Source organism: Halictus rubicundus, chromosome 1 (genome assembly GCF_050948215.1).
Source record: "Halictus rubicundus isolate RS-2024b chromosome 1, iyHalRubi1_principal, whole genome shotgun sequence".
Taxonomy (NCBI): domain Eukaryota; kingdom Metazoa; phylum Arthropoda; class Insecta; order Hymenoptera; family Halictidae; genus Halictus; species Halictus rubicundus.
The window spans coordinates 3,686,179-3,708,812 of NC_135149.1; the positions used below are offsets into that span (position 1 = coordinate 3,686,179).

At 44.0% G+C, this 22,634-nt stretch overlaps 2 protein-coding genes across 6 annotated transcripts in view; one reads left to right on the forward strand and one right to left on the reverse strand.

Annotated features, from left to right (window-relative positions):
- The window catches only part of LOC143353193 (ubiquitin carboxyl-terminal hydrolase 48), a 73,652-nt gene extending 56,502 nt beyond the window's left edge, over positions 1 to 17,150 (reverse strand). For 3 of the 5 annotated variants that reach the window (XM_076786345.1, XM_076786326.1, XM_076786335.1), the window contains exons 1-11: positions 17,011 to 17,150; positions 16,347 to 16,486; positions 16,059 to 16,262; positions 15,644 to 15,970; positions 15,227 to 15,463; positions 14,752 to 15,002; positions 14,036 to 14,514; positions 13,874 to 13,975; positions 13,397 to 13,800; positions 12,757 to 13,120; positions 12,307 to 12,491 (exon numbers count right to left, since the gene is read on the reverse strand). In XM_076786345.1, coding sequence (XP_076642460.1) covers positions 12,307 to 12,491; positions 12,757 to 13,120; positions 13,397 to 13,800; positions 13,874 to 13,975; positions 14,036 to 14,514; positions 14,752 to 15,002; positions 15,227 to 15,463; positions 15,644 to 15,970; positions 16,059 to 16,262; positions 16,347 to 16,480 — 2,687 coding nt within the window. In that variant the 5' untranslated portion in view covers positions 16,481 to 16,486; positions 17,011 to 17,150. Of the gene's footprint in view, positions 1 to 12,306; positions 12,492 to 12,756; positions 13,121 to 13,396; positions 13,801 to 13,873; positions 13,976 to 14,035; positions 14,515 to 14,751; positions 15,003 to 15,226; positions 15,464 to 15,535; positions 15,971 to 16,058; positions 16,263 to 16,346; positions 16,487 to 17,010 lie in introns of those variants that run through there. The other 2 variants (XM_076786353.1, XM_076786362.1) reach the window with 2 other exon arrangements.
- Positions 17,151 to 17,443: 293 nt separating this feature from the next.
- Polz2 (DNA polymerase zeta subunit 2) lies at positions 17,444 to 18,384 on the forward strand. Its single transcript, XM_076786374.1, has 3 exons — positions 17,444 to 17,560; positions 17,636 to 17,933; positions 17,997 to 18,384. The coding sequence occupies exons 1-3, from the start codon at positions 17,542 to 17,544 to the stop codon at positions 18,301 to 18,303; spliced, it is 624 nt and encodes a 207-aa protein (XP_076642489.1). The 5' UTR covers positions 17,444 to 17,541; the 3' UTR covers positions 18,304 to 18,384.
- The last annotated feature ends 4,250 nt before the right edge of the window (positions 18,385 to 22,634 follow it).

Sequence of the window (22,634 nt, forward strand, 5' to 3'; positions counted from 1 at the left end):
ATCGCAACGCTCCGATGCGCCCGGCCTCCGTGAGTGCATCACCCGCAGGATGCATCTCCCGTGTACCTCCACCAGGCCGTCCTTCGCTCGCGCATATCGCGGTGGCCGCCTCGATTGTTATGTTATAAATTATTATCGCGTTATTACCACGCGGCGGTTTCGCCGTACGGAAGGCTTCTGCAGCTTCTTACCGACTCGCCGAAGACACGGGTGGCGTTCAAGTTTGTGCGAAGAATGGCTTCGGAAATCATTCAGCCTGCAGGATGCTCAGATCGATGAAGATCAAAGGGAGAAGTGAAAGATCAGAAAGTAACGTAGAAATCTTCCTGTAGAAAATAATCTCGAAAGAAACGATTTCGGTCGACTGATTCTACATTCTCGAAGACGGCTTGTTGGTTCGTGACCAAAATTGCGATTGCTGTTGAATAATCTTTCACGAAGTATTCACCTGTGAATCATGAACAAATCTAGTCAAATGGTCGCCGATAAGTGATGTGTTAGGAGGCTGGTCCTCTACATTGTCTTCGCTTCGGAGCAGTTTGAACATTGTCAATCTACCCGTTTGGAAAATAGGACACGCGTAAGAAGCGCGTTGATCAAGGATTGCGCGTGACCAAGCTCGATTAGCTCGGTATCTCCTCGGTCCGAGAGCGTTTAGTCAAATACCGTCGTCGGGAGCGGTAAATCAGGGAAAACCTGGGGACAGTCGTGTTCCCTTCTTCCCGGTCCGGAAGACAAATGTCAGCGGGGAGTTGGGGGTGTGGTATGGTACGGTGGCGGCTTGGCTTGGGCTCGGGCTCTCTTCCACGCGTAGATGCATGGCCTCGCGGTCGGTAAATCAAGCCCGGTGATATTAAAAGGCCGCTTATACGCGAAAACACAAGATTTATTTCTGCTGAAAAGGAGAACCGGCAAGAAATCGCCCGTGCACCCAATCAATGGACAGCGAGCGAGCGAGAAAGATGGACGACCCGACCCGACCCGACCCGACCCGAGGAGAGGAGAGGAGAGGAGAGGAGAGGCAGACAGAGGGAGAAGAGCCGAGCCAGACCAGTCGGGGACAAGGCGAAACAGGGACCGATTCGAAATTAACGAAACGGAAAGAAAGAAGCCCCCGAGAGACGGTCCTGAGGAGGAGGAGCTCGAGATAAATAGGTAGAAGACGCGCGCGCGCGTTTATTCTACAAGTGAGATCGGTTTCTTGCGGCCGGGGCCGGGAGTCGAAAGATCGAATTTGTAGATCCTCCTAAAAACCGTTAACAGGCAATCCTCGCGTTCGCCGCCGTAAAAATCCATCCGAAATCTCGGCAAAAATCAACCCCGGCGCGACCGATGGAATTCGCGGTCCGCGCGATTCCTCTCGACGATCCACAGCGGACAGGGATCGATGGTATCGGGTCTCTCCTCGATTTCGAGAGAGTCGGCTACGCGGCTGGCTCTCCCGGGTTCTACGGGGTTCCAGGACCCGGAGACTGCATACCGTGATCGCCGGAGAGCATCGTCCACGGATTTCGTTTTTACCGCGCGACCGATCTTCTTGTTTGCTCGAGGGGGCTGCTCCCTCGGTCGCGAAGATAGCCGCCCCGGACTAAATTTACGCCGCCGCGAGTAGCGCAGTTGACCGACGGACTCCGGCAGGATGTCGATTATCGACGGTTTTTGCCGAGCTTGAGAGGCCCCCTCCTCTCGCCCCCCCCACCCCCCCCCCCCCCACTTTTTCAACAACCGAACGCATAATTAGCTTTCGTTATTCTAGCGCGCACGGCTTCCGCCCGGCTGACAACGATTCCGCAAACGACTCTAGCGTCGCCTCTCTCGCCTTGATCCGCGCCCTCCTTTTCTCTTTCTCTTTCTCTTTCTCTTTCTCTGTCTCCTTCTCCTCGATACCGTTCCACCTGAGGAAATTGTGAAATCCTCCGCGCGTTTCCCTCGCCGCCGCGCCGTGCGGTTTGCATTTTTTCCGACCGGTTCATTGCGTCTGATTTGTTTTAGAGATTGCTCTCGATCCGCTTAATCGAGCCGGAATAACTCGTATTGTCCTCCCCGGTCGCCTTGAATCCCCTCGATCCCGGTAGAATCGGTTGCCACCGGAGATTGGTACCGATTTACGATCGCTCTGTGTCTCGAGCTCGCTCGAATGCCCCCAAAGATTAATCTAGTGTCACTCCTCGAAGGACTCGTACATCGAAATCAATTTTATCTGCCGCGGTTCTTGCGTCTTCGAACAGCACCCTTAACAAGCTCCATTTTTACATATCTACCAATGTGTTCCTTGCAATTCTTCGATTAAATCTAGATAACTAACCAATTTGAGTGGGCCGCTGGAAAATGAGAAATTGAGTGATACGCAAGCACTGATTAAAACAATCCCCTGAGATCGTGGCAGCCCCAAAAATCCACTCGAGAATCGAAACTCTATTTCAGCAGAATGAGACTGCGCTGGGCAAACGATACTTCGCATCTTTCCTCGAAAATTTTCACTGCTTAAGAAATGCCCTTCCCCTATTATCAATTACACCTATCCCCCAATTTACACTGAAATAGGTTCCTTAGAAAACCGTGTAAATCGAAATCGCAAATTTTTATACATAAAACCGTGTAAATCGAAAACAAACTAAAATGTGCTTACTTCAGTCATTTATTTCAATGTAAAATAACAATTAGATTAGATAAATAATAATAAATAGTGCAGTTTACGTTTGGGCCAAAATCTTCATCACGAGTCGGACTCGTTAAAGTACGGGAAGGGGTTAATAGATCCTCTAATAATATTGTTCCAGATCAATTGAAATGAATTTAAGCGAAATGGCGTTTTTCTCTAGAATACTGTAATTGTAGCATCAAGTTTCGTTGAAATCGGAGAGCGGCTAGCCGAAGAAGCGGTCGTGAGCGTCCCGGAAGGACGTGGAACGTCGCATGAGGATCCTAGTCGCGATTACCGGGCGATTCCGCGGCGAAGACGACAGATTGCCGATCACCTATGACAAAACACGTCCGAGGTATGCGACGTTGGCTTAATTATGACTTCAGCTTAACCCCGGCCGAGGAATGATTTAATGCACGGGCATTCCGACGAAGTTCGCCTCGCGTTCATTGTTCGAAAAACCGATCCCCGCCCCGTGCCCGGCGTCCGGTATTTACAAAGTTCGCTTGTAACGAGGCTTCGTTAACGGTACGGAAGGCAATAATCGCTCGAGTCGCAGCGAACCTGCATTCCACGAGTTATTGGCGAGTGGATCTCTCTCTCTCTCTCTCTCTCCCTTTCTCTCTTCCTCTTTCTCTTTGTTGGTCGTCCTCGTAGGATATTCCGTTTGAAGGAGAAAAAGAGAAACGAACGGTGCAAGATTTTCGACACGGTTCGAGGCCGACACTTGCGGAAAAGAGTCGGCGCACGGCCGCGGCCGCGGCCGTTCGAGTCACGTTTCGCGATCGTTGATCAATTAATCGCGGTCTGGCAAAAAAATTCAAATAGAGCGAACAGCCTTTCGCCGAGACCTCGAGCTAGAAGCGATTCGAGGCAGCGATCCGACCTTCGCGTCGATCGGCTCACCTTGGCGCGATCGATGAAACCAGCCGAGCTGAAAACTGGACTTCGATCGATTGAAATTTCGAACTTGAACGAATTTCGAAAGTCCTCCGGGAATTACCAGTGAATTTGAACCCTTTTGATGCGATTTCGTCCTTGGTTAATATCGTACAATAATCATATAGACCTTTTTCGTTCCTTTTTCATTTAGCTCGACGAAACTCGGGCCCAAGGCGGTAGGGGTGAACGCGCGGTGAACAGACCAGAGTGATATGCCCGAGAACAGTTGAGATACTAGCCGAAATGTAAATACATACCTTTGATATAGCCATTTACAAATCATTCCACGAGTCGGACTCGTGATGTTTACGTTTGAACTAAAATCTTCATCACGAGTCCGACTCGTTAAACTACGGGAAGGAGTTAGCAATCTTAGTAGGATCAAAACAATAGATGGACGTTCTCAAAGTCGAAGATTACAATAAATAATAAACAATATAAACAGCAAAACAGATAGTAATCAGGAAGCTGAAAAAATAGGTAGCTACGCAAATAACGTAGTTTTACTATGTTGGACCGAAAATGCGCGTCGATGCATAATCGTATCACCGGGAGGTTTGTGCTCTTGCTAGGAAATTAGAAGAATTTAGGAAATGATTTGACGAGTTGCGATCGTCAGTTTGGAAGACAGAAGAACGAAGGGGAAGACCAGGAAGATATCGCTGCGGCCATTTCTCGAAACGTGGCTGCGGCGAGAGGCCGAGGGAACCGGCGAATCGTTGCACCGTGTTGCACCGGCGTGCACAGCACCGCACCGCACCGCACCGCACCGGCTGCGCTGCGTTTTTGCTCGATTTCTCAAAACCGATCGACCGTTCCCGATCAGGGAGCAACACGCGTACCTTGCACGCCAGGCGTGACCATCGGCTACCGCGATACACCACGAAAAACGCAGCCGCCCGCCATGCTCAGTCGCTCACGTCTATTTACATTGGACACCGTTGCGGGGAACGATCGACCCTGCTCGGACGTGCCTGCCATCGACGACAATCGGATTCCTCCCTTGTCGAATACCAATCGGCAACAGCACGGTGGTCCCCCAAAATTACTTCAAAACCTCTTCCTGGTACCCCCAGAAACCACCCCGTTAAAACCGTCGTAACGATCACCCAAAAAGAATTATATTAGTAATTCTTGCATGAACACACCATGTGAGAAAAGAGGCTTGCGAAAAGCAGGAACATTTGCGAAGTGGACACAGATATCGGATTTGAAGCATTTATAATCACAATCAATAGGTAACATTTAAAATAGTAAAAAAGAATTCAAGAATTTCTATGCACAATTGTCGACATATTGAAACTATGTATTAATTGGGGGGGGGGGCAATCAATTTTTACTTGGCTCCTGTAGCTTGCTATCGAAGCATACAAATTTTATTTTGCACACAAATCTACGATCAACTTATAATTATATAATTGAAGATATTTAAGACCATTCATTGCTGTGTTCTTCAAATTTTCAAAACATATGTTTGAAGGTCCTCGTTGTAGAGAGTGTAGTCAGAAACTGAGTGATTGAATGACGATTTAGATACTCTGAGTCGAAATAGACCCGAACTTCGAGGGTTAAAAGAAAGCGAACAATTCTTCGAATCGTAACTTATTAAAAGATACAGATGTTTTCGAAACAATTCCATGAAATCTATTGGCACCTGAAGGGCTTGGTTCGAACACGGATCGAAGGAGAAGCGATCGAGAAGCCTGAAAATCGAAAGACCTGGAATGAATCAACTTCCGTCGGAGACTGATCTCATTAAAAGCGAGCTCGCTGGAAACCTAACGAACCCCGGTTGGTCCGAGAAAGCTCCTCTGCTCGGCCCACGGTTTCGGTTCCGCTCTTCCCATCCCTTTCCGCAACTTCTGAAAGACCGGGGAGAGAACACGGAAAAAAGGAAGGAGCCGCGAAAGGGCGAGAGAAGCGAAGTAGACGGAGGAGGCGTTCGGCTCGCTTTGCCCGAGCACTGATGATAGTTTTTGCCCGGCACAAGATTTTTTGCCGAAGCTCCCCGCAACCCCTTTGCGACCACCCCTCCGGGGGTGGATGATATATGACCGCCCCCGAGACACTGGCCACCCCCGCTGGGAGCTGCGCAAACGAGAGACAGAGACGGGATGAGGGAGACACATCCTGATTCCGGAAGAATTCGTTCGGTACGCGATTCGGCCGGGCATTTGTGTCTCAAACGGCGCGCGGCGGATCGTTAGTGCGGAATTTCTACAGGAGGGGTAAGATCTGTGAATGGTAATGCTAGTTCGATTCGTTTGTATGGCTAATCCCCCGAAAGAAAAGAAAATCGAGAACCACACACTAATTCATAGGAAAGGTTCACCTCTTAACCCCTTGCGACGAGAAACGAGCTTAACTATTAAAGGGGTGGTTATTTGCTGCAACCGAGATGGAAGTTAACCCATTAAGTGATGCGCGAAAATCAAGAAAGTGGTCGAAAAATTAACTTTTAAAAAAGTAAAAAATGGCGTACAAAATATGATTGAAATGTCCGAGCAAACTCGTAACTTCGTCGAATCTCTCAAATACTACGAAGAAAAATCAATATAGATTTAGGAATACCCGATGCGGGGGGTGCGGATGGCGTAAATAACGCCAAGCGGAGTCGACGGGAGGTGTAATTGCCCGAGTAAAACGACCGAGCAGTATCGTAACTCTTTGCAAGTTTCGTTCGGAAGTATCGAAGACAAAGAAAACAGCCAGCGAAGCAAGAAAGACTGCTGCATTGAAAAATGTGAACGAGGAGATCCCGAAGCAGCAAGATCAAGTGTTTCAATTAAACTGATCGAAGGCACGGCTGCGAATTCTGTATTCCCCGTTAGTTAGAACAGCTTCATAAACTCGAGGATGTCAATTACCGTGAGAGTGGTCGGGAAGCGGCGCACCCCAGGCCGATATCGAACGAGAGACAGCTTATGGGAGGACGGGAGCGAATCCCGTGCCGGAAACGTCGATATTTCATTCTCGAAAAATATCCCGTAAGAGAAACAACCCCGTGAACTTGCGAATCTTTCGGGAATTAGCAAAAATATCAAGTTTTCACGGGGTTGAAAGGCGAAGAAGGGGAAAGGGAGGGGAGGTGTCGAGTGTTTCCATAAGAGAAACAAGGGGGTCGGGTCGAGTCTCGACTCTGGGCTGGCTGCAGGGCCTGATGCAATGAATCAACTTATTTAAGGGTAGTTGGATTTCGCGAGTCGATGCACGCCGACTACAACCACCCCTCGCAACCCCCGCAACCCCTCAGAGCTCCGACGCAGCACGCCTCGCAGAATGATTTATAGTTTTCCTTCCGTGGCCACCCAGCCACCTTGCCGCCCCCTGCCTCGACCCACCCCTCAGCGAGCACGGCACCCCTCTGCCAAATGTACGCAAAATAGTTGGAATTTGCTCGCAGCCAACCCCTCGCCAACTTAAATCCCGGTGCACGAAGATGGAGTGCCCGCGGATATGAAGTAACGACTCCCTCTCTCCCTCTCTCTTTCTCTCGATCTCGATTAAGACGTTCGAGAATCGTCGATGATTGGATATTTAATAACGGGGCGAGAAGAATGGGCGGCCGACACTGTCGAATGATCGATGGACCCGCGCGAGGTGTTGTCGTTCATAGAATTTTGCATTCCGGGGCGTTCCTCAATTTTTTCCCCGAGTGTTTCATATTCAAAGGGGTGCCGCGCCGGTCGGTGGTCGAATTGGACCTTTGAACTTAAAAGGAACGAGTTCACGCGTTACTACCCACTGGACAACCCCCAAATCTCCCTTTACACAAGGTGTACAACCCCCCGAAGATCGCCTGACACAATTCTATCGTAATTGGAATTGCATAGAAATTTTTATTCCGAAAATTGCACCGTTTAACGAGATATCTAAACTACTTTTTATTAATAAGTCCAAGTTTACCGATCTTCGACTTTTAAGAGTCACCAGATTCCTTGCAACAAGAAGAATTGTATGAATTAATATTTGAGACGTGGCCTTACTAACTGATCAATGAGCAAGAGTGAAATGAAAGAGTAGCCTATGCTATCGTCCATTTTAATGGTTGCGTTCTCGTCGAAGACGTACCAAGGGATCTATATTTGGCGAATTATCGATAAATCGTGCGACGAAACGAGCGAATCGCGTTCGAGGCTCGGGAAGAGAATGAAAAAGATGCGAGAATCGGAAGGAATCGTCGACGAAGGTCCTTAAGGGTGGTTCTCTAAATAATTATTAATGACCTGGCCGAAAATGTGACTCTGATCGTGTTGACACTGCATTGTGAGCCGCAGACAATGCTTCGGTGGCTTTCTAAGCGTGTGCCACCGGCTTGATGGAGGACCAGAACGGCAACGTTCGAGGCCACGGGGCCGTAATTAATAACTTGGAATTGATTAAGGTGTCAGATAAGTCCATGGAGCCGGTGGCTCGTGGCTCTTTCTCCCTTTCGCCCGGGCCTCGGCTCTCTTTCTCCGTCGGCGAGACGCGTTACGATGTGATTAATAATTTCGAGATAACGCCACTGCCGCCGCGACCGTCCTTGCTGAGTCCCTGCGACGCCGTTGTCCCTTCGAGAGGGACCGATTTGCGATTTGCGGCCCCACTTACGGCCTCATAAATGACTAATTATTCTACCACCGTCCTGACCGCCAGGCTTCCCGTGGAAATTCGGAAACGTCGTCCTCCGACGACCGGGAAAACCCGAAAAACTGCAATCCTCGATGGACATTCTGCTGCTCTGGATTCTCAAATTTAATCACGTCAGCCTAAAGTACCGAAATCTGGCATAGATAATTGATCTACTCTTCAGTTCTAATTTAGCTTCAATTTTTAGAAGAAGAAATATTCCGTTCCGTCCAAGAGAAGAGAAGACAAAGTATCGAAATCTGTAAAGGATCTATTCTACGAGAGATAGTTTTCTCGTTTTCGAATGGAAAGTTAAAGTTTAAGATCCCAGGTTTCAGAAGTTAAGGGATCCGTTCTGATAAAATGGCCGCGAAACGGAGCACGACGGCCGAGCAAACCGTTCCCCGACGTATCGGGGGCAATAAAAAGACACGGGGGTCTTCCCGATAGAAGTTGAGCGATCGTCTATGCAAATACGTAATCCTTTCGCGGATCCATCCAGGTGACGTTGACGGATTGGCGGAGGACTTTGCTCGGAGGCGACCCGAACAGATTGCAATCCGCGGGACCATTTGTTTCCCCGAAGCTGCGAAGAGGTCTCCGGTTCTGGGGAGAACGACTTTCGATTAACGGATCTTCGTTAATTGCTGATCGAGGGAACGGAGACCGGATGACGGTCGTTCTAACGGGGACTAAAAACCGCGTCTTTGCAAATAGAAATCGAGCCTAGACGAATGTTCCAAAGGCAATTCACCAAATCGAATAAACCACGTCTGCGTCCACGTCCACGTAGGACTAGTTATTTTTGACACGTAAAGTACAGTCTAATCTCCGTAGCCAATTTTGTGCAAATCGTAATAGGACAAGCAGTTGCGTGGTCTACTAGGACATATCTAGCGATAGAAAGATTAACTGTTAACAGAGAATAGCATTTCCAAAAGTTTCCAAAGGAAAACTTGAAAATATTTCTTGCACAATAATACCAAACGAAATGATTAGAAATAATTAGTTTGCGATTGAAATACTGTTACTGTTGAAGGATTTATTAAAAAGTCCTCAGCCGTGGACCATAGACTTTCAAAAATTACCTCCAAGGACCCCTCAACAGATTGTTACAACAGCAATAGCAACAACAATCGCGAAGTAAGAGGTGATCTGAAATAACAATAAATAATCGTTGCTTTCGGGGTTATTATTTGGAAGAACGTTGCTCGATTCGTCAACGAGAAGCCCGCTAATAGGCTTCCGGTAGCTAAATCGTCAATCTACACCTTTCCGTGTGCCTCGTGAACGATCACGCACCCTGCAAATGCGTAAACGCGGTGAACTAATGACGCGGGAAGACACCCAAGATCATCCTCCGTCCCATTCCCAGTGGCTAATTGAATTCTCCAAGTTCGGAACGGAAGATGATCGCGTCCGGGAGAGGACTCGCGGCGAAGAAAAACGATCGGCGAAGATGTCGCAACGGTTGCCCGGCGCGAAATTAAGCCCGCCTCCGAAACACCGGTGTTAAATCTTTCTGACACCGTCGGAAAAAAGCCCCTAATGCCCGGGCGAGGGTATTACGGGAGCGTAGAAGCGGGCTGATTATACGCTTCCTCCTGGACGGTCAAGATTGACGGATTCAAATTTGCCGGGGCTTAAGTCCCGCGGGTTCCACGGTTTACGGACAGCCGGCTAAACTGGGATCAACCCTTTGCGCGGATTACGGCGTGTGTCATGTCACGCTTGATTTCGGTGCCGGCCAAAGGCTCGTGAAAACCCGAAATAAGTGGCCCCGTTGTTCCATCCCCCAACAAACGAGGGGGCAAGCCTTATCGCCCCGGTGTAAAAGGATGAAACGAGCGGTGATTAAATTTTAATTGGCCAGGACCGATTAACAGGACCGACACTCCGCCGAATTCGGTGAAGACGAGGTAAACGGTCTTGAGACGATCGCGACGAACCGCTTATATTTTATTTTCTTCTTAACACGTTCGCTAACACCGTCACCGATACGTAACGTTCACAACGTCGTAGTCTATTCAAAGCGATGGTACACAGCATATTATGTATTCAGAAATTTCATGACTTTTGTAAATCGTTTTAGTATTTCATAAAGGAGGCACGTAGCATTTAGTCAAACATTTTGACAATTCGGAAAACCAACGAAACATATGTATATGCGAGCCTATGATCAAAACTCGTACGAAAAAATAGAAAATGCGATTTTGCGTCTCACCCTCTGAGCCCTGCGCCGTAAAAATCTAGAAGAATTCGAAGAACGCCTGCAAATCCCACCCCCGCGGTTCCTGGAATTTGCTAGTTGAACGAGGACCGTTTCAAAAGGAGAATATTTTTCCAATGGCATTGTCTTCGCTCGTGCCTCTCGGTGATTAATTTTTCAGACACCCTTCCCAACGTTCGTGGCGATTTATAGCACGGAGAAAAATTGTTCGAAGATTCATTGATTCTGGAGAACGTACCGACTAAAATGCTCAGCGTGAAGTTGTCCTCGCGATCCCACGCCCCCAAGAAAATATGTATCAACTCTACAAGAATTGTCAAATTTTTCGTTAACCATTGGACTGCGAAGCTTGGGTCCATTCTCACCCAGAATTCTCTTCTCTAGAAATCACCACGTTACTGCCGCTTTCTATTGAATCATTGAAATTGGCAGATGTTCTGGATCGATAGAAGTCGACTGAAGTCTCTAGCAAAGGTGCCTTGAAAAACATATTTCGAAAGATTGGAAAACAACGCTGTGAACGATGTAATTTCAAACAATAAAAATGATCAACATATAAAATGGTCCGCCATCCGATGGTTAACCGAAAAGAACTAATAATTTGCCCGGGATATCATCCCTGGAACGTTCCCTATGCTGAACGATCAAGATCAACGAACCATGCGAATCGGTAAACGCGGAATAGTTTCTACGGAGATCTGCAGGGCCTAGAATTTGGCAAGAGCGAGAAGAGGAGGGCAGAGCGGGGACAGCAGGGACGCATTAACGAGCTTTTCCTAATTATGAGAAAAAACTGGACCGCGCGATTAAGGGCTGCGGTGAGCTCCCCCATCCTCGCGTGGATGCCGGGCCAGGAGCAGCACGGAAAACTAATTGAAACCGCCTAACGACCCGCCGGCAAATGATACATCAGCCTCGAGGAACACCATCCGCCGCCGTCTTAATACCGTTTCGCCTTATTCGGGGCTCGTCGCGGCCGCAATTTCGCCCCGTTGCCACCCCCGTCCGAGGACCGATTTTCCGCACGGTCCCCAGAACCGTTTCCCGACCCCTATTTGCTTGGCTCGGACCCGAACCCGCGTCTTTCGTCGCCTAATTGCGCGCTCGAACGAAGATCGAGGACGTTTCACGACCGGATGGAATGATTTATAGCCGTTTCTGGCTCGTTTCACGCGTTGTCTTTCGTCGCAGTTGTTTAAGCTAAGCGCTCGGAAAAACGGATGCAGTGAAATTTTCTCGAGTCTCCCAATGCCTCCAAAGCGTTTCACCCCAACAAAGAGGGTGCATCGAGCCCTCACCTCCATAGACCATTAAATTCGAAGCAGTCTCTCTCTCTCTCTCTCTCTCTCTCTCTCTCGCTCGAAAAATCAAATAATTTGAAAGATCCACCAACAGTAGAGATTTACAGAAAAATAATTGGATTTTTTACTATTTTTTGGTAATTATTTTAGGTGGGTTGCATCATTTGAATGATATTAAAAATTCTAACTCGTGAAAACCAACGATTGCTTAAAATTGGTAATTTATAATATTTCGTTAAGATGTGATTTAACAAAAATAATGCTTTTTTAAATTTTTTAACTCCTCAGAGATCATTGTCGCGCCATCTAGCGTCAGCCATGGCGTACGGGTTCGTACGATCGCAAAATGGTGGCAGTACTTGTCGATCCCGAATATAATAATTATAACTAAATTTCTGATCTCTATGGGAGTATAGATTTTTATTTTAATTTCCCTATTATGGGTTGTATCGTGTTCCAAAGAGGCTAAAAATTTGATTCCATTTCTCCGAATATTTTTCTATGGAATGTTTAGACGGATCAAAAATACCGTAAGCGCATTAAGATCCGCAGTATGACGAGTACTTGAAAAAACTCACCGGACGAAGGAACGCCAACTATCCAGGAAGCCTTTCTCCACGATGTAGAACAACTTTTCGGGGTCCTCGCATCTCTGTATCTCGTTCTTATTCCGCCCGTGGTAAAGATCGTTCAGCTCGTCTTTCTGCTGTTTCGCCTTGATCTTGTCGTCCTTCTTAGCCTTCTGTGCGTTTTCCATTTTCTCCTGGAACAGCGCAACGATTACATGTGGATGCAGTTGCAGGAAATGCAATTATGGAATTATTTAAAACTGATTATATTTTAATTTTATGAACACAAAAATAATGCCACTTAATGTCAATTCATTAATGCTGAAAATAACCAGATTATAATGTAAGGTGGGGAGGACTTCATTGAGACATATCACTACATAAAATGAGACTTGTGTGAAGCGCATAAAATTCGCATGTCGGTCAACGTGTTAAGGAATATCTTAAATGTTCTAGTACCTCGCAAATGGAACAAGCCGGGGATGCAGTCGAGTACTCCTTCGACTCTGGAAAGTACTTCCGGAGGATGACCCAGGCTTCCTTCGGTACCATTTTCTTGGACGAAACGGGTGTCTTCAAGGACCTGTGCTCGCAGAGCAGATCCTCGTTGAAGTAGAGTATCGCCTCGTTCTCCTCGCTCTCCTCCACGTCTTTCGACCCCTCGCTCTCTTTACTGCTGCTTTTACTGTCCTCCTCGGGCCCGTTCGATGACTGACCATCCTCGTCTCGAATCTCATGCTCCAAGTCGTCTAGGAACTTCTCCATCGCTAATCTCCGCCACGACCTCCACGAATCGGCGCCCACGATGTAACTCTCCTCAGTCCTGCGATGAACAAAATAAGCGTTGTACAATGTTAATATTCTAATTCAGGGGCGACGAGCTTTTTCTTCATCGCGAGTCGCATGATTTCCCCTCCGATTAGCCTATTCCCTCACCGTGAAAAATGTGAGCAACGAGAGCGAGTGAGATTGACGTGTGCATGCGAAATGTGAATGCAGTGGAGATATAAACAAAAATGAATCGCATAAAAAAGAAAGTATAGTGGTTCGTCGTACAGTGTTCTAATTAATCAAGCAACTTCGAATTCCAATGACTTACGGCTCCTTGAAGATCCGGATAAGCTCGCTGACCTCCTTATAGTCGCGCTCCAGCGAGATCTTGAAGCGTAGCAGCTTGTACCGCCGCCTCACGCAAACCTCGCACAGAGAATTTTCATCTAACCGCGGGCCACCGCGGTATTTGTCGTAGATTAATTCCGCAGCTGTCAGAGGTAAACACTTCGCGCGATTCACTTTCAGTGGATCGAGCCGAAAGTGCGGACACAACAACGTGGAGTTGTCTATCGGTGGTACACCTTCGGTAAACGCGTGGCCGTTTAGCCATTTCGATAACCAGTCGCTTGGGACCCACTGATACCTGTCCCAAGATACTGTATTGGCAATAATGTTGTAGATGTCTATCACGAGCTGTCTCTTCAAGTTCTGGTCTTCGATTTCTTTTTGCTAGAATGAGATACGAGTGATCGTCAGAAGGATTTTGGAAAAGGAATAAACCGCATAATTAGCCGGTACATACTTTTTCTTGTTGGATAGCCAACAAACTTAACTCGTGCTTTACGTTTTCCTGCCTCACTAACTCGCGTAACGTGGAACTGACTTCCCAGCTCTCAAACTCCATCTGCAACCGATTAGCCCCGTATAGTACTTTCAATGTAGCGTCAAAGCAACGTTGTCTTACCTCTTCATAAAAGTCTCTTTCTCCGCAGCTCATGGCTCTGTGCGCAGCACCGTTTAGCCTTTTATAGTCTACTTTTGTGCTGCTCTTAACTTCGTAATGATTTTCCTTGTTGTCGGGTTCGTAGTGTTTCCCATTAGATGTGGAATCTACAATCCCCGAAGGGGACACTGCTCTCTCAGGCTCAATCTTCTTTTCTATATCCAGCTTCCGCATTTTGCTTGGAATGCCGGAATTAAGGAGAATAGAATCTGGCCCGTTCTTGCGCTTGCCTTCGTCCGACGAGTCTGCTTTCTCTTTGTCGCTATGAGTCTCCGCGTTATGACTATTAGTTTCGACTTCTACTTTCCTCAATTTGCTCCTCTTCCCGTTGTTCATTCGCCCGTCCATAGCCACTTTTTTGTAGACCAACATGTACGCCGTGTTGGACGACAGGAAACCCTTTGGGACTCGACCACGTTTTACAACTTTCATTGTAGTCTCTGAAATCGATAAGAAATATTCAATTGAACATCAGAGAGACCTTTCGTCGACACAACAATCTATAAAATCCATGCTTACTAAAGGCGTGCGAGAACCTGAGAATGTCGGGTCTGGGCGGGTCGAGAATTTGATTCGGGATCGGGATATTAGAGATCTGGAATGTATCGAAAATCCAGAAATTTTCGAGAACCCGACCCGTCTCGACCATCGTGTTCACGCACCCCTCTAATGCTTACCAGTCACGCTGTCCTCGATCCGTTTGTTCTGCATTTTCTCTACTTTGTCATCGCTAAACTGATACCACTCTCCGTTCGAATTACATATATTTGCAATGTAGTGGCCCGAGTGCGCGGACGGCCCTTTGTGGCTTAGAACGGCGACAAGACCGTACACTTGAGACTGCGGTGGACACCTGACATACTCGGACATGTCGAGGATTTCCGGGAACTGTATAAAAGAGTTCAGCTTTCTTTTCTGACCGGCATCTCTATCAGAGCAACGTATAAAATTAATATAACGAATATTAGGATACGAGTACATTGAAGCAACGGTACTAACGAAGAGAACGAAGCGTCCAAATAGAATTTATACTTTTATAGTGGAGCATTCACAAAAGCGACACTCTCTTCCCTAGTATTGCAATTAGTATCGCAGCTCCAATGTACTCGCACCCTTAGGAAGTATAAAACATATCAAAGCGTAGATATGTACCTGTGGAAGACGAAACGCATCAATTGTATGTTCAAGGTTTCGGGTAGGGATTCCAAGCGTATAAATCGGCGCGCGTCCTTTTTATCGTTGCAGGTAACGCAATGATACTGATTCGCTCCAGTTAGGTGTTCCACGGACAAGTATTTCTCTATCGCCTCCTTGATGGTAGCCGCGAGCTGCAGATCCAGCTCGTAGAAGGTGGTCGAGGTCGGGTATTCGGTGCCGCACTTGGAGCAGCTGCATCAGACATAAAGCCTCGGTTATTTAGGAGGTATTAGCTTCCATATCGGTCAGATCAGTTGATCGCACCAGTCACCGTAGCGAGCAACGTGTCCTACCATGTTCTCATCGTCAAGATCATCAGCATCATCATCGTTTAGGACAATTCTCATTTGTTTTCCACTTCAGAAAACCCACCAATTGATATAGCTGTATTTCCCTTGTGTCAGCCTCTGCAACATCTGCCTCAGTGCCGCGTTTTGTTGCAGTTTCCCTTCGATATGGCACAGCAGTAGCTTCGAGAACTCCTGCGCATCCTGCTGAGTTCTAGTGTCCAGAGACAACGCGACCGCGAGATTCATTGGGTCCAGTAGACGTCGATTTCCGAATTGCATCATAGCAAATATGTATTGCAACTGGCCGACCGCTGTCACCGGATGAAATGGTAGTCCCGCCATCTTGGTTTGACACACCGCCTCCTTTTCCTCTGGATCCTCTGTGATGTTCCACTTGTATATTATCCTCCTGTAAAAAATGTACAATTTCATTTTTGTCTTATTAAGATTTTCACAAGCATTCTTACGAGTAGAGCGAACTCAAAGAAAGTATATACCTCATGTCTTCGTTGTGAAACCACATTTGAATTAAACTGTTCACATAGCAAGTAGCACCCAGATTCTTTAAGCCCACATACTCTGTGGGGTCGCGTAATTCGGATAAAGAACTTTCTAAGGATGCTACTTCTACCAGTTGAGACTTCATATACTTTTCTTCACCTATGCCTGTTAGACATTGTGGATTATTTGTGCAGTTACGCCTGGAAAAGAAAAACACAATTATAAGGAGTGTTTATAAAAGGAACATAGCAAAAGAAATATTTTTTTGGGATTGTACAACTTACTTGCAATTTTTACAAGCTTTCAAACCTATCCTATAGGCAGACTCTAGATGTACTTTCTTTATTTCTTCGGGTAAAACACCTTCCACCCAAGCCCATGCTAGTTTATCTAAATCAATCTTCTTGCTTGGCGGCATTCTTCTCTGAAATATAAGAGTGACATTCGTTAGTTATATATGGTAAAATGTTCCTACTACTCCTTGTATAAAATAATCAAAAAATTCCTTGAAAAGATTATCAATTTTTAAATAAAATTTGATCGTATTTATTCATGTGCCTATTGTAATTCATGATCTCCAATTTCATAGCAAAAGATAAAATATTATTTTGATTCGATAAAAACCGTATTAAAGTGTCTAAATTTTTATCAAGACTCAGTTCTCGTAAGTTAATTTACTAACTATTGCACTTTGCATAAATATTTGCAGCTCAGTAGTGCAATGGTGCAACGTGAAAAAGCACGCGTTTCATTTCGCGCCATGAGAGGATTACGATTCCGTTGGTAAAATAAAAACGTAACGAAAGTGGCACTCAATACAATTGATTCCAATAGATTTCTACGTTCGAAGATAACAATAAAAAAGAAATGACGGGCAGCATAGTTAATCGGTAAGAAATTGAAAACATATGAACAATCCAACACGCCTAAAAATCGTAAGCTGTATACCTGCACGAAGGTAGAATTCGTTGCTGATGTTCGAGGTTATGAGAAACGCCGCTTTTATTTTTACAACATTATATTCTTCCCCTACAACATTATCTGATTGTAAGGGAACACTTATCACGCTCGTGAAGCCAATTATCACTAGTATCTATCAATATTTTTTGTTCACAGGTAAAAAAAGTCACATAAAAACACTTTAACCGTCCGATGTACACTGACCGCCATATGCAATTGGTTTCCCTCGATGCGCGCGTCGAATTAATCTCTAAATAATACAATATACGAAAAACTAATATAAAATCATATTTTACCCGTTTATCTCTAGTCTATAGTATAATGCAAGTATAATGCATTTATTTTTATATTTTTATTAATTTTTATCTCGATGTTCAACACCCTTATATGAAAATAATTTTTTTTCAAATTATCTTTATTATTTTTATATAAATTTTTAATACATATATCTCTAAGGGCATAAATTTGTATAAACTTCCGTGAAGTAGTAATTATTTAAGTGGTAAAACAGAGCTCAAAATGTCTCAAGACAAAATAGGTAAATAGAAAAGCTTGAGCAGTTGGAATTAATAAATTAATAATAAATAGTATTACTGACTGAAACTATTTGCAGTTGGTGTAGATATCTTGCTGGAATTTCTTGAGGTGTCATTCAATCACATATTGTACTTCAGAAATTTATATCCTAAAGAAATCTTCAGAAAAAAAAAGATCTACAGTACAGTGGTATATATTTCTGAGCATCCTGAGCTCAATGAGTACCTGAAACATGTTCTCAATGCTATTAGAGAGCTAGTCAAAGAAGATGAGCATAGTGTGAAGGCAGTAAATCTTGTTATTTACAACATAAAAAAGCAACCAATTGAGAAATTCACTTTCGATATTGTTAAGCTGCAAGCAAATAATACAGAGTGCGTATATTAAATAATAAATTGATAGTTAAGGCTTACTCAACATTCTGGTAATTTTTCCAGAGAAGACCCATACTATTTAAAAACAGAGGAGGCTCTTAGAACAATTTGTTTAAAATTGTCCATGTGTGAATCTTATCTGAAACCAGTGCCAGATGACGCAACTTTTTCTGTTGAGATTCAAACATATGAAGCAGCCCATGTTGGTCTCAGCGAAAACCCAAACTGTGAAGATTTCCCATGGATCATCAATGAAGAAGTACCTGAAATGCCCGATACAAATTTATTACCACTGAAAACCATTAAAACAGATTGTATGAATTTGCAAATGTATGTGATCGAAAGTGAACAGAATAAAAGAACTAACTAATTGTACATTTAAAACTAACTAAATTTTATATTATAAATTTTATATTAACCAATAAAATAAAAGCTCAGTGAAAAATGTTCTATTTTTATACCTCTCTCAGCAAGAAATTGCAAGAGCTCAATGTAAGATACTTCAGCTTCAATATTTCTTGCTAATTAAATGTGTTCTTTCATTTAAAAAATTGAACTAGGAACGTGGATTGCAACTCCAGAAAATAAAGAATCGTAGTGCCATCCTCCGCCGGAGATTAAAACTAAGAACCCAGCCATGGTACTTACCGTACGATGGCATAAACGCAAGCACAGACAAGGTGTAGAAGTAGACCAATCACTGTTACGTCCCGCGGTTGGTTACACGATGGTAAAGACGCTTCGCGATTTTACCGCGGAGAGACGCTTCAAAATTACAACCATTTGGCTCACTCGACTCGTACGTTCGAAGTCTAGCCGGGTCCACGGTTCCACATAAATATGTAGATATGCTACTCACCAACAGTCCTGGACAGATTGCAAGAAACAGAGGCAGATGGGGCAGCCGTGATCCCTCGGATTGGCTACGGAGAATGGGTCGGTGTCCTTGTCCCTCTTAGGTCGATCTCTCTCTCTCTCTCTCCCTGGAGATTGGTCCTGATGCTGCGCGGCCGCGAGATGGTGCGGACGTTCGCCGAATGGATTGGATTGTTAGACACGAGAGGGCGAGATAACTGGCGTGATTAGTGTTTACAACCAGAGAGGAATGAGAGTGCTCACGCCCGGGGTTTCGGCGTTCCCACTTTCGTGACATCGCCGCTTTAGCATGGCACAGAACCGGTCAGTCTTTCCTGGAACAGAACCGGTCAGTCTTTTAGCATGGCACAGAACCGGTCAGTCTTTTAGCATAAAACTGAACGCACATTATTTTTTTAACCAGGATCAGAACGTACAGCTTAATTGTTTTATATGAAATATGTAACTAACATGTAAATCTTGTGTACAAAATCTCTAATATTAATTGTAATGATACGTATTTTATTTTTTTTCCAAGTTTGTAGTTGCAAACTTTAGTTGTAAAAAATGGAAAATCCGGAAAAATTCGAACAAATAAAGATCTCATATCGAAGTTTAAAAGCGACCAACCTGAATATTAATTTAATAATGAGCTATTGTCATCAACACTATCTTAAATTTTTTCATATATTTAGCTACTGTTATTATTAATTTAAAAAATTTTTCTTTCACGAATAAATATTTTTCCACCTCAGCACCATAAGATTTTTACTAGATGACTTTAAAAACACATTAGAACTATTTTTAAATAATTTTACTCGAAAACATTCTAGTTTACTCTTTATTTCACCGTTCTACTAATTTTTTATGGGCTGCATTGCAGCTCTGTTTAACACTCCTTTACAACTCAATACCATGGTACCATCCATATTCAAGGAAGAACAATTTTTTGCGACGACCATTGAAAAAACAAAAGTGTTTCCTTCATTTCAGTCCTTTAGTGCGTTGGTGACGTAGCGCCCAGCACACCTACCTGTGTTCTGTGTAACATCTGGAGTTTTATGGTACGCTAACAATTGCTATTGACTCGCAAGCCAGACCGTACAAGCGAATGCATCCACAACTTCCAGAGACCTGCCTCCAAAACTAATTAAAGGAAGGCTAGACATGCAGTGTGTACTATACTCCTCAAAAGAGGCGGATTCCAGTCGCTCGTGTTATAAACCTCATTCGATACTTCATCGAAAGGGTGATCTTACATATTTCTGTAACAGTTCCAAGTGCATGCACTTTGTTCATGATACCCTCTTTGTAATTATTAAATTCAATTAAATATTAAGTAAATCTTTCACGGTGCTAACGGCCCTCGCAGAGATGGGCATTATTTGGGATAAAAAATTATTTAAATGAAAATTTGAATAAAAGATACTTTATCTTTATTTGTTATTTGAAGGTTCGAATAAAAAAAAGCATCTTTATTGGACGAGTATCGGATAAATAATTTTATTCGTCGAGAATTTATCCGACGAATAAAGATAATTTTTTCTATTCGAAGCGGATTTATTCGAACTTCGAATAATTTTTTCATCTTTTATCTGTATCTTTTATTCGAAGGCTTCGAATAAATCTTGGAATAACTTTTGCCGAGCGCCGAGCTTCAAAGACCCAGCAACGACGGACGACATACAATGTAAGCGAATGGAGAATCGCGCACGTATGAAAGTTTAAACTTTTAGATTTTTCAATATATCCTCATGAAATTGTGACGAGCGAATGGAGGGGATTTTCCTGATGAAAATGAGGTCAAATTCGAGTGTAATCGAACAAGTTTCACTGATACCTAATTTTACGATAAAAAATACAATCTCATTAAAGACAGTCCAAATGATGTCGTGTTTGGACTCATTTCGATCGGAACAAGCTCTACAACTCATTCGTCTTAACAATATTGTTCTGATTAAAAACATACAAGCATAAATTGCCAGTAATGCTCGATTCCCCATCTGCTTACATTGTAGGCCGTTGGTCGGTCGCTGGTCTTTGAAGTTCCGAGCTCGCAGAGTCGCGAGATATCGGTGTGAAACAACTACCAATCCAATTGCAAAACTTCATTGTTTTTCATGATATTTTTATGGGACTTGCGCCAACTAATTCGTGGCATTCTTCTGATTAAAATGACACTAAACACGGTACAAATTGGACTGTATTTAGCATTTTTATCCGTAGATTTATTCGAAGGCTTCGATAATTTTTGCTATAACTTTTGCCAGCTCGACGAATAAACGGCGACGACGGCCGACGAGGACCGACGAGCGCCGAATGTCTAAGACCCAGCGACTGCCAAACGGCACACAATGCTAAATACAGTCCAATTTGTACCGTGTTTAGTGTCATTTTAATCAGAAGAATGCCACGAATTAGTTGGCGCAAGTCCCATAAAAAAATAATGAGAAATAAAGAAGTTTTGCAATTGGATTGGCAGTTGTTTCACGCCGATATCTCGCGACTCTACGAGCTCGGAACTTCAAAGACCAACGACCGACCAACAACCTACAATGTAAGCAGATGGAGAATCCAGCATTATTGGCAATTTATGCTTTTATGTTTTTAATCAGAACAATATTGTTAAGACGAATGAGTTGTAGAGCTTGTTCCGATCAAAATGAGTGCAAACACGACATCATTTGGACTGTCTTTAATGAGATTGTAATTTTTATCGTACCATTACGTATCAGTGAAACTTTACGTACGAAACATTACGTATCAGTTGAAACAGTGATTACACTCGAATTTGATCTCATTTTCATCAGGAAAATCCCCTCCATTCGCTCGTCACAATTTTTTGAGGATATGTTGAAAAATCTAAAAGTTTAAACTTTCATTCGTGCGCGATTCTCCATCCGCTTACATTGTATGTCGTCTGTCTTCGCTGAGTCTTTGATGCTCGGCGCTCGGCAAAAGTTATTCGAAGATTTACATATTGGAAGCCTTCGAATAAAAGATATAGATAAAATGCCCAACTCTGGTCACAGGTGCCTTTTGGAAGGACAGCCCACCTGTTATCTAAACATTCTTTTAAAGTCCTTTTTTTACAGTCGCAGAGGAAGAAACGCTCTGTATTTTGGATTTCAAGTAATTGTAGACACTTGTATGATTCTGTTATATATACTACTTTGATAAAATTAGAAAATAAAAATTATGTGGCGTGTGTAATGTCGTACAAAGCAGTTTCAGATGAATGATAATGTGTTCAGGAACTGTTACAGAAATATGTAAGATCACCCTGTCGATGAAGTATCGAATGCGGTTTATGACACGAGCGACTGGAATCCACCTCTTTTGAGGAGTTTAGTACACACTGCATGTCTAGCCTTCCTTTAATTAGTTTTGGAGGCAGGTCTCTGGAAGTTGTGGATGCATTCGTTTGTATGGTCTGGCTTGCGACTCAATAGGGATTGTTAGCGTACCATAAAACTCCAGATGTGACACAGAACACAGGTAGGTGTGCTGGGCGCTACGTCACCAACGCACTAAAGGACTGAAATGAAGGAAACACTTTTATTTTTTCAATGATCGTCGCAAAAAATTGTTCTTCCTTGAATATGGATGGTACCATGGTATTGGGTTGTAAAGGGGTGTTAAACAGAGCTGCAATGCAGCCCATAAAAAATTAGTAGAACGGTGAAATAAAGAGTAAACTAGAATGTTTTCGAGTAAAATTATTTAAAAATAGTTCTAATGTGTTTTTAAAGTCATCTAGTAAAAATCTTATGGTGCTGAGGTGGAAAAAATATTTATTCATGAAAGAAATTTTTTTTTAATTAATAATAACAGTAGCTATATATA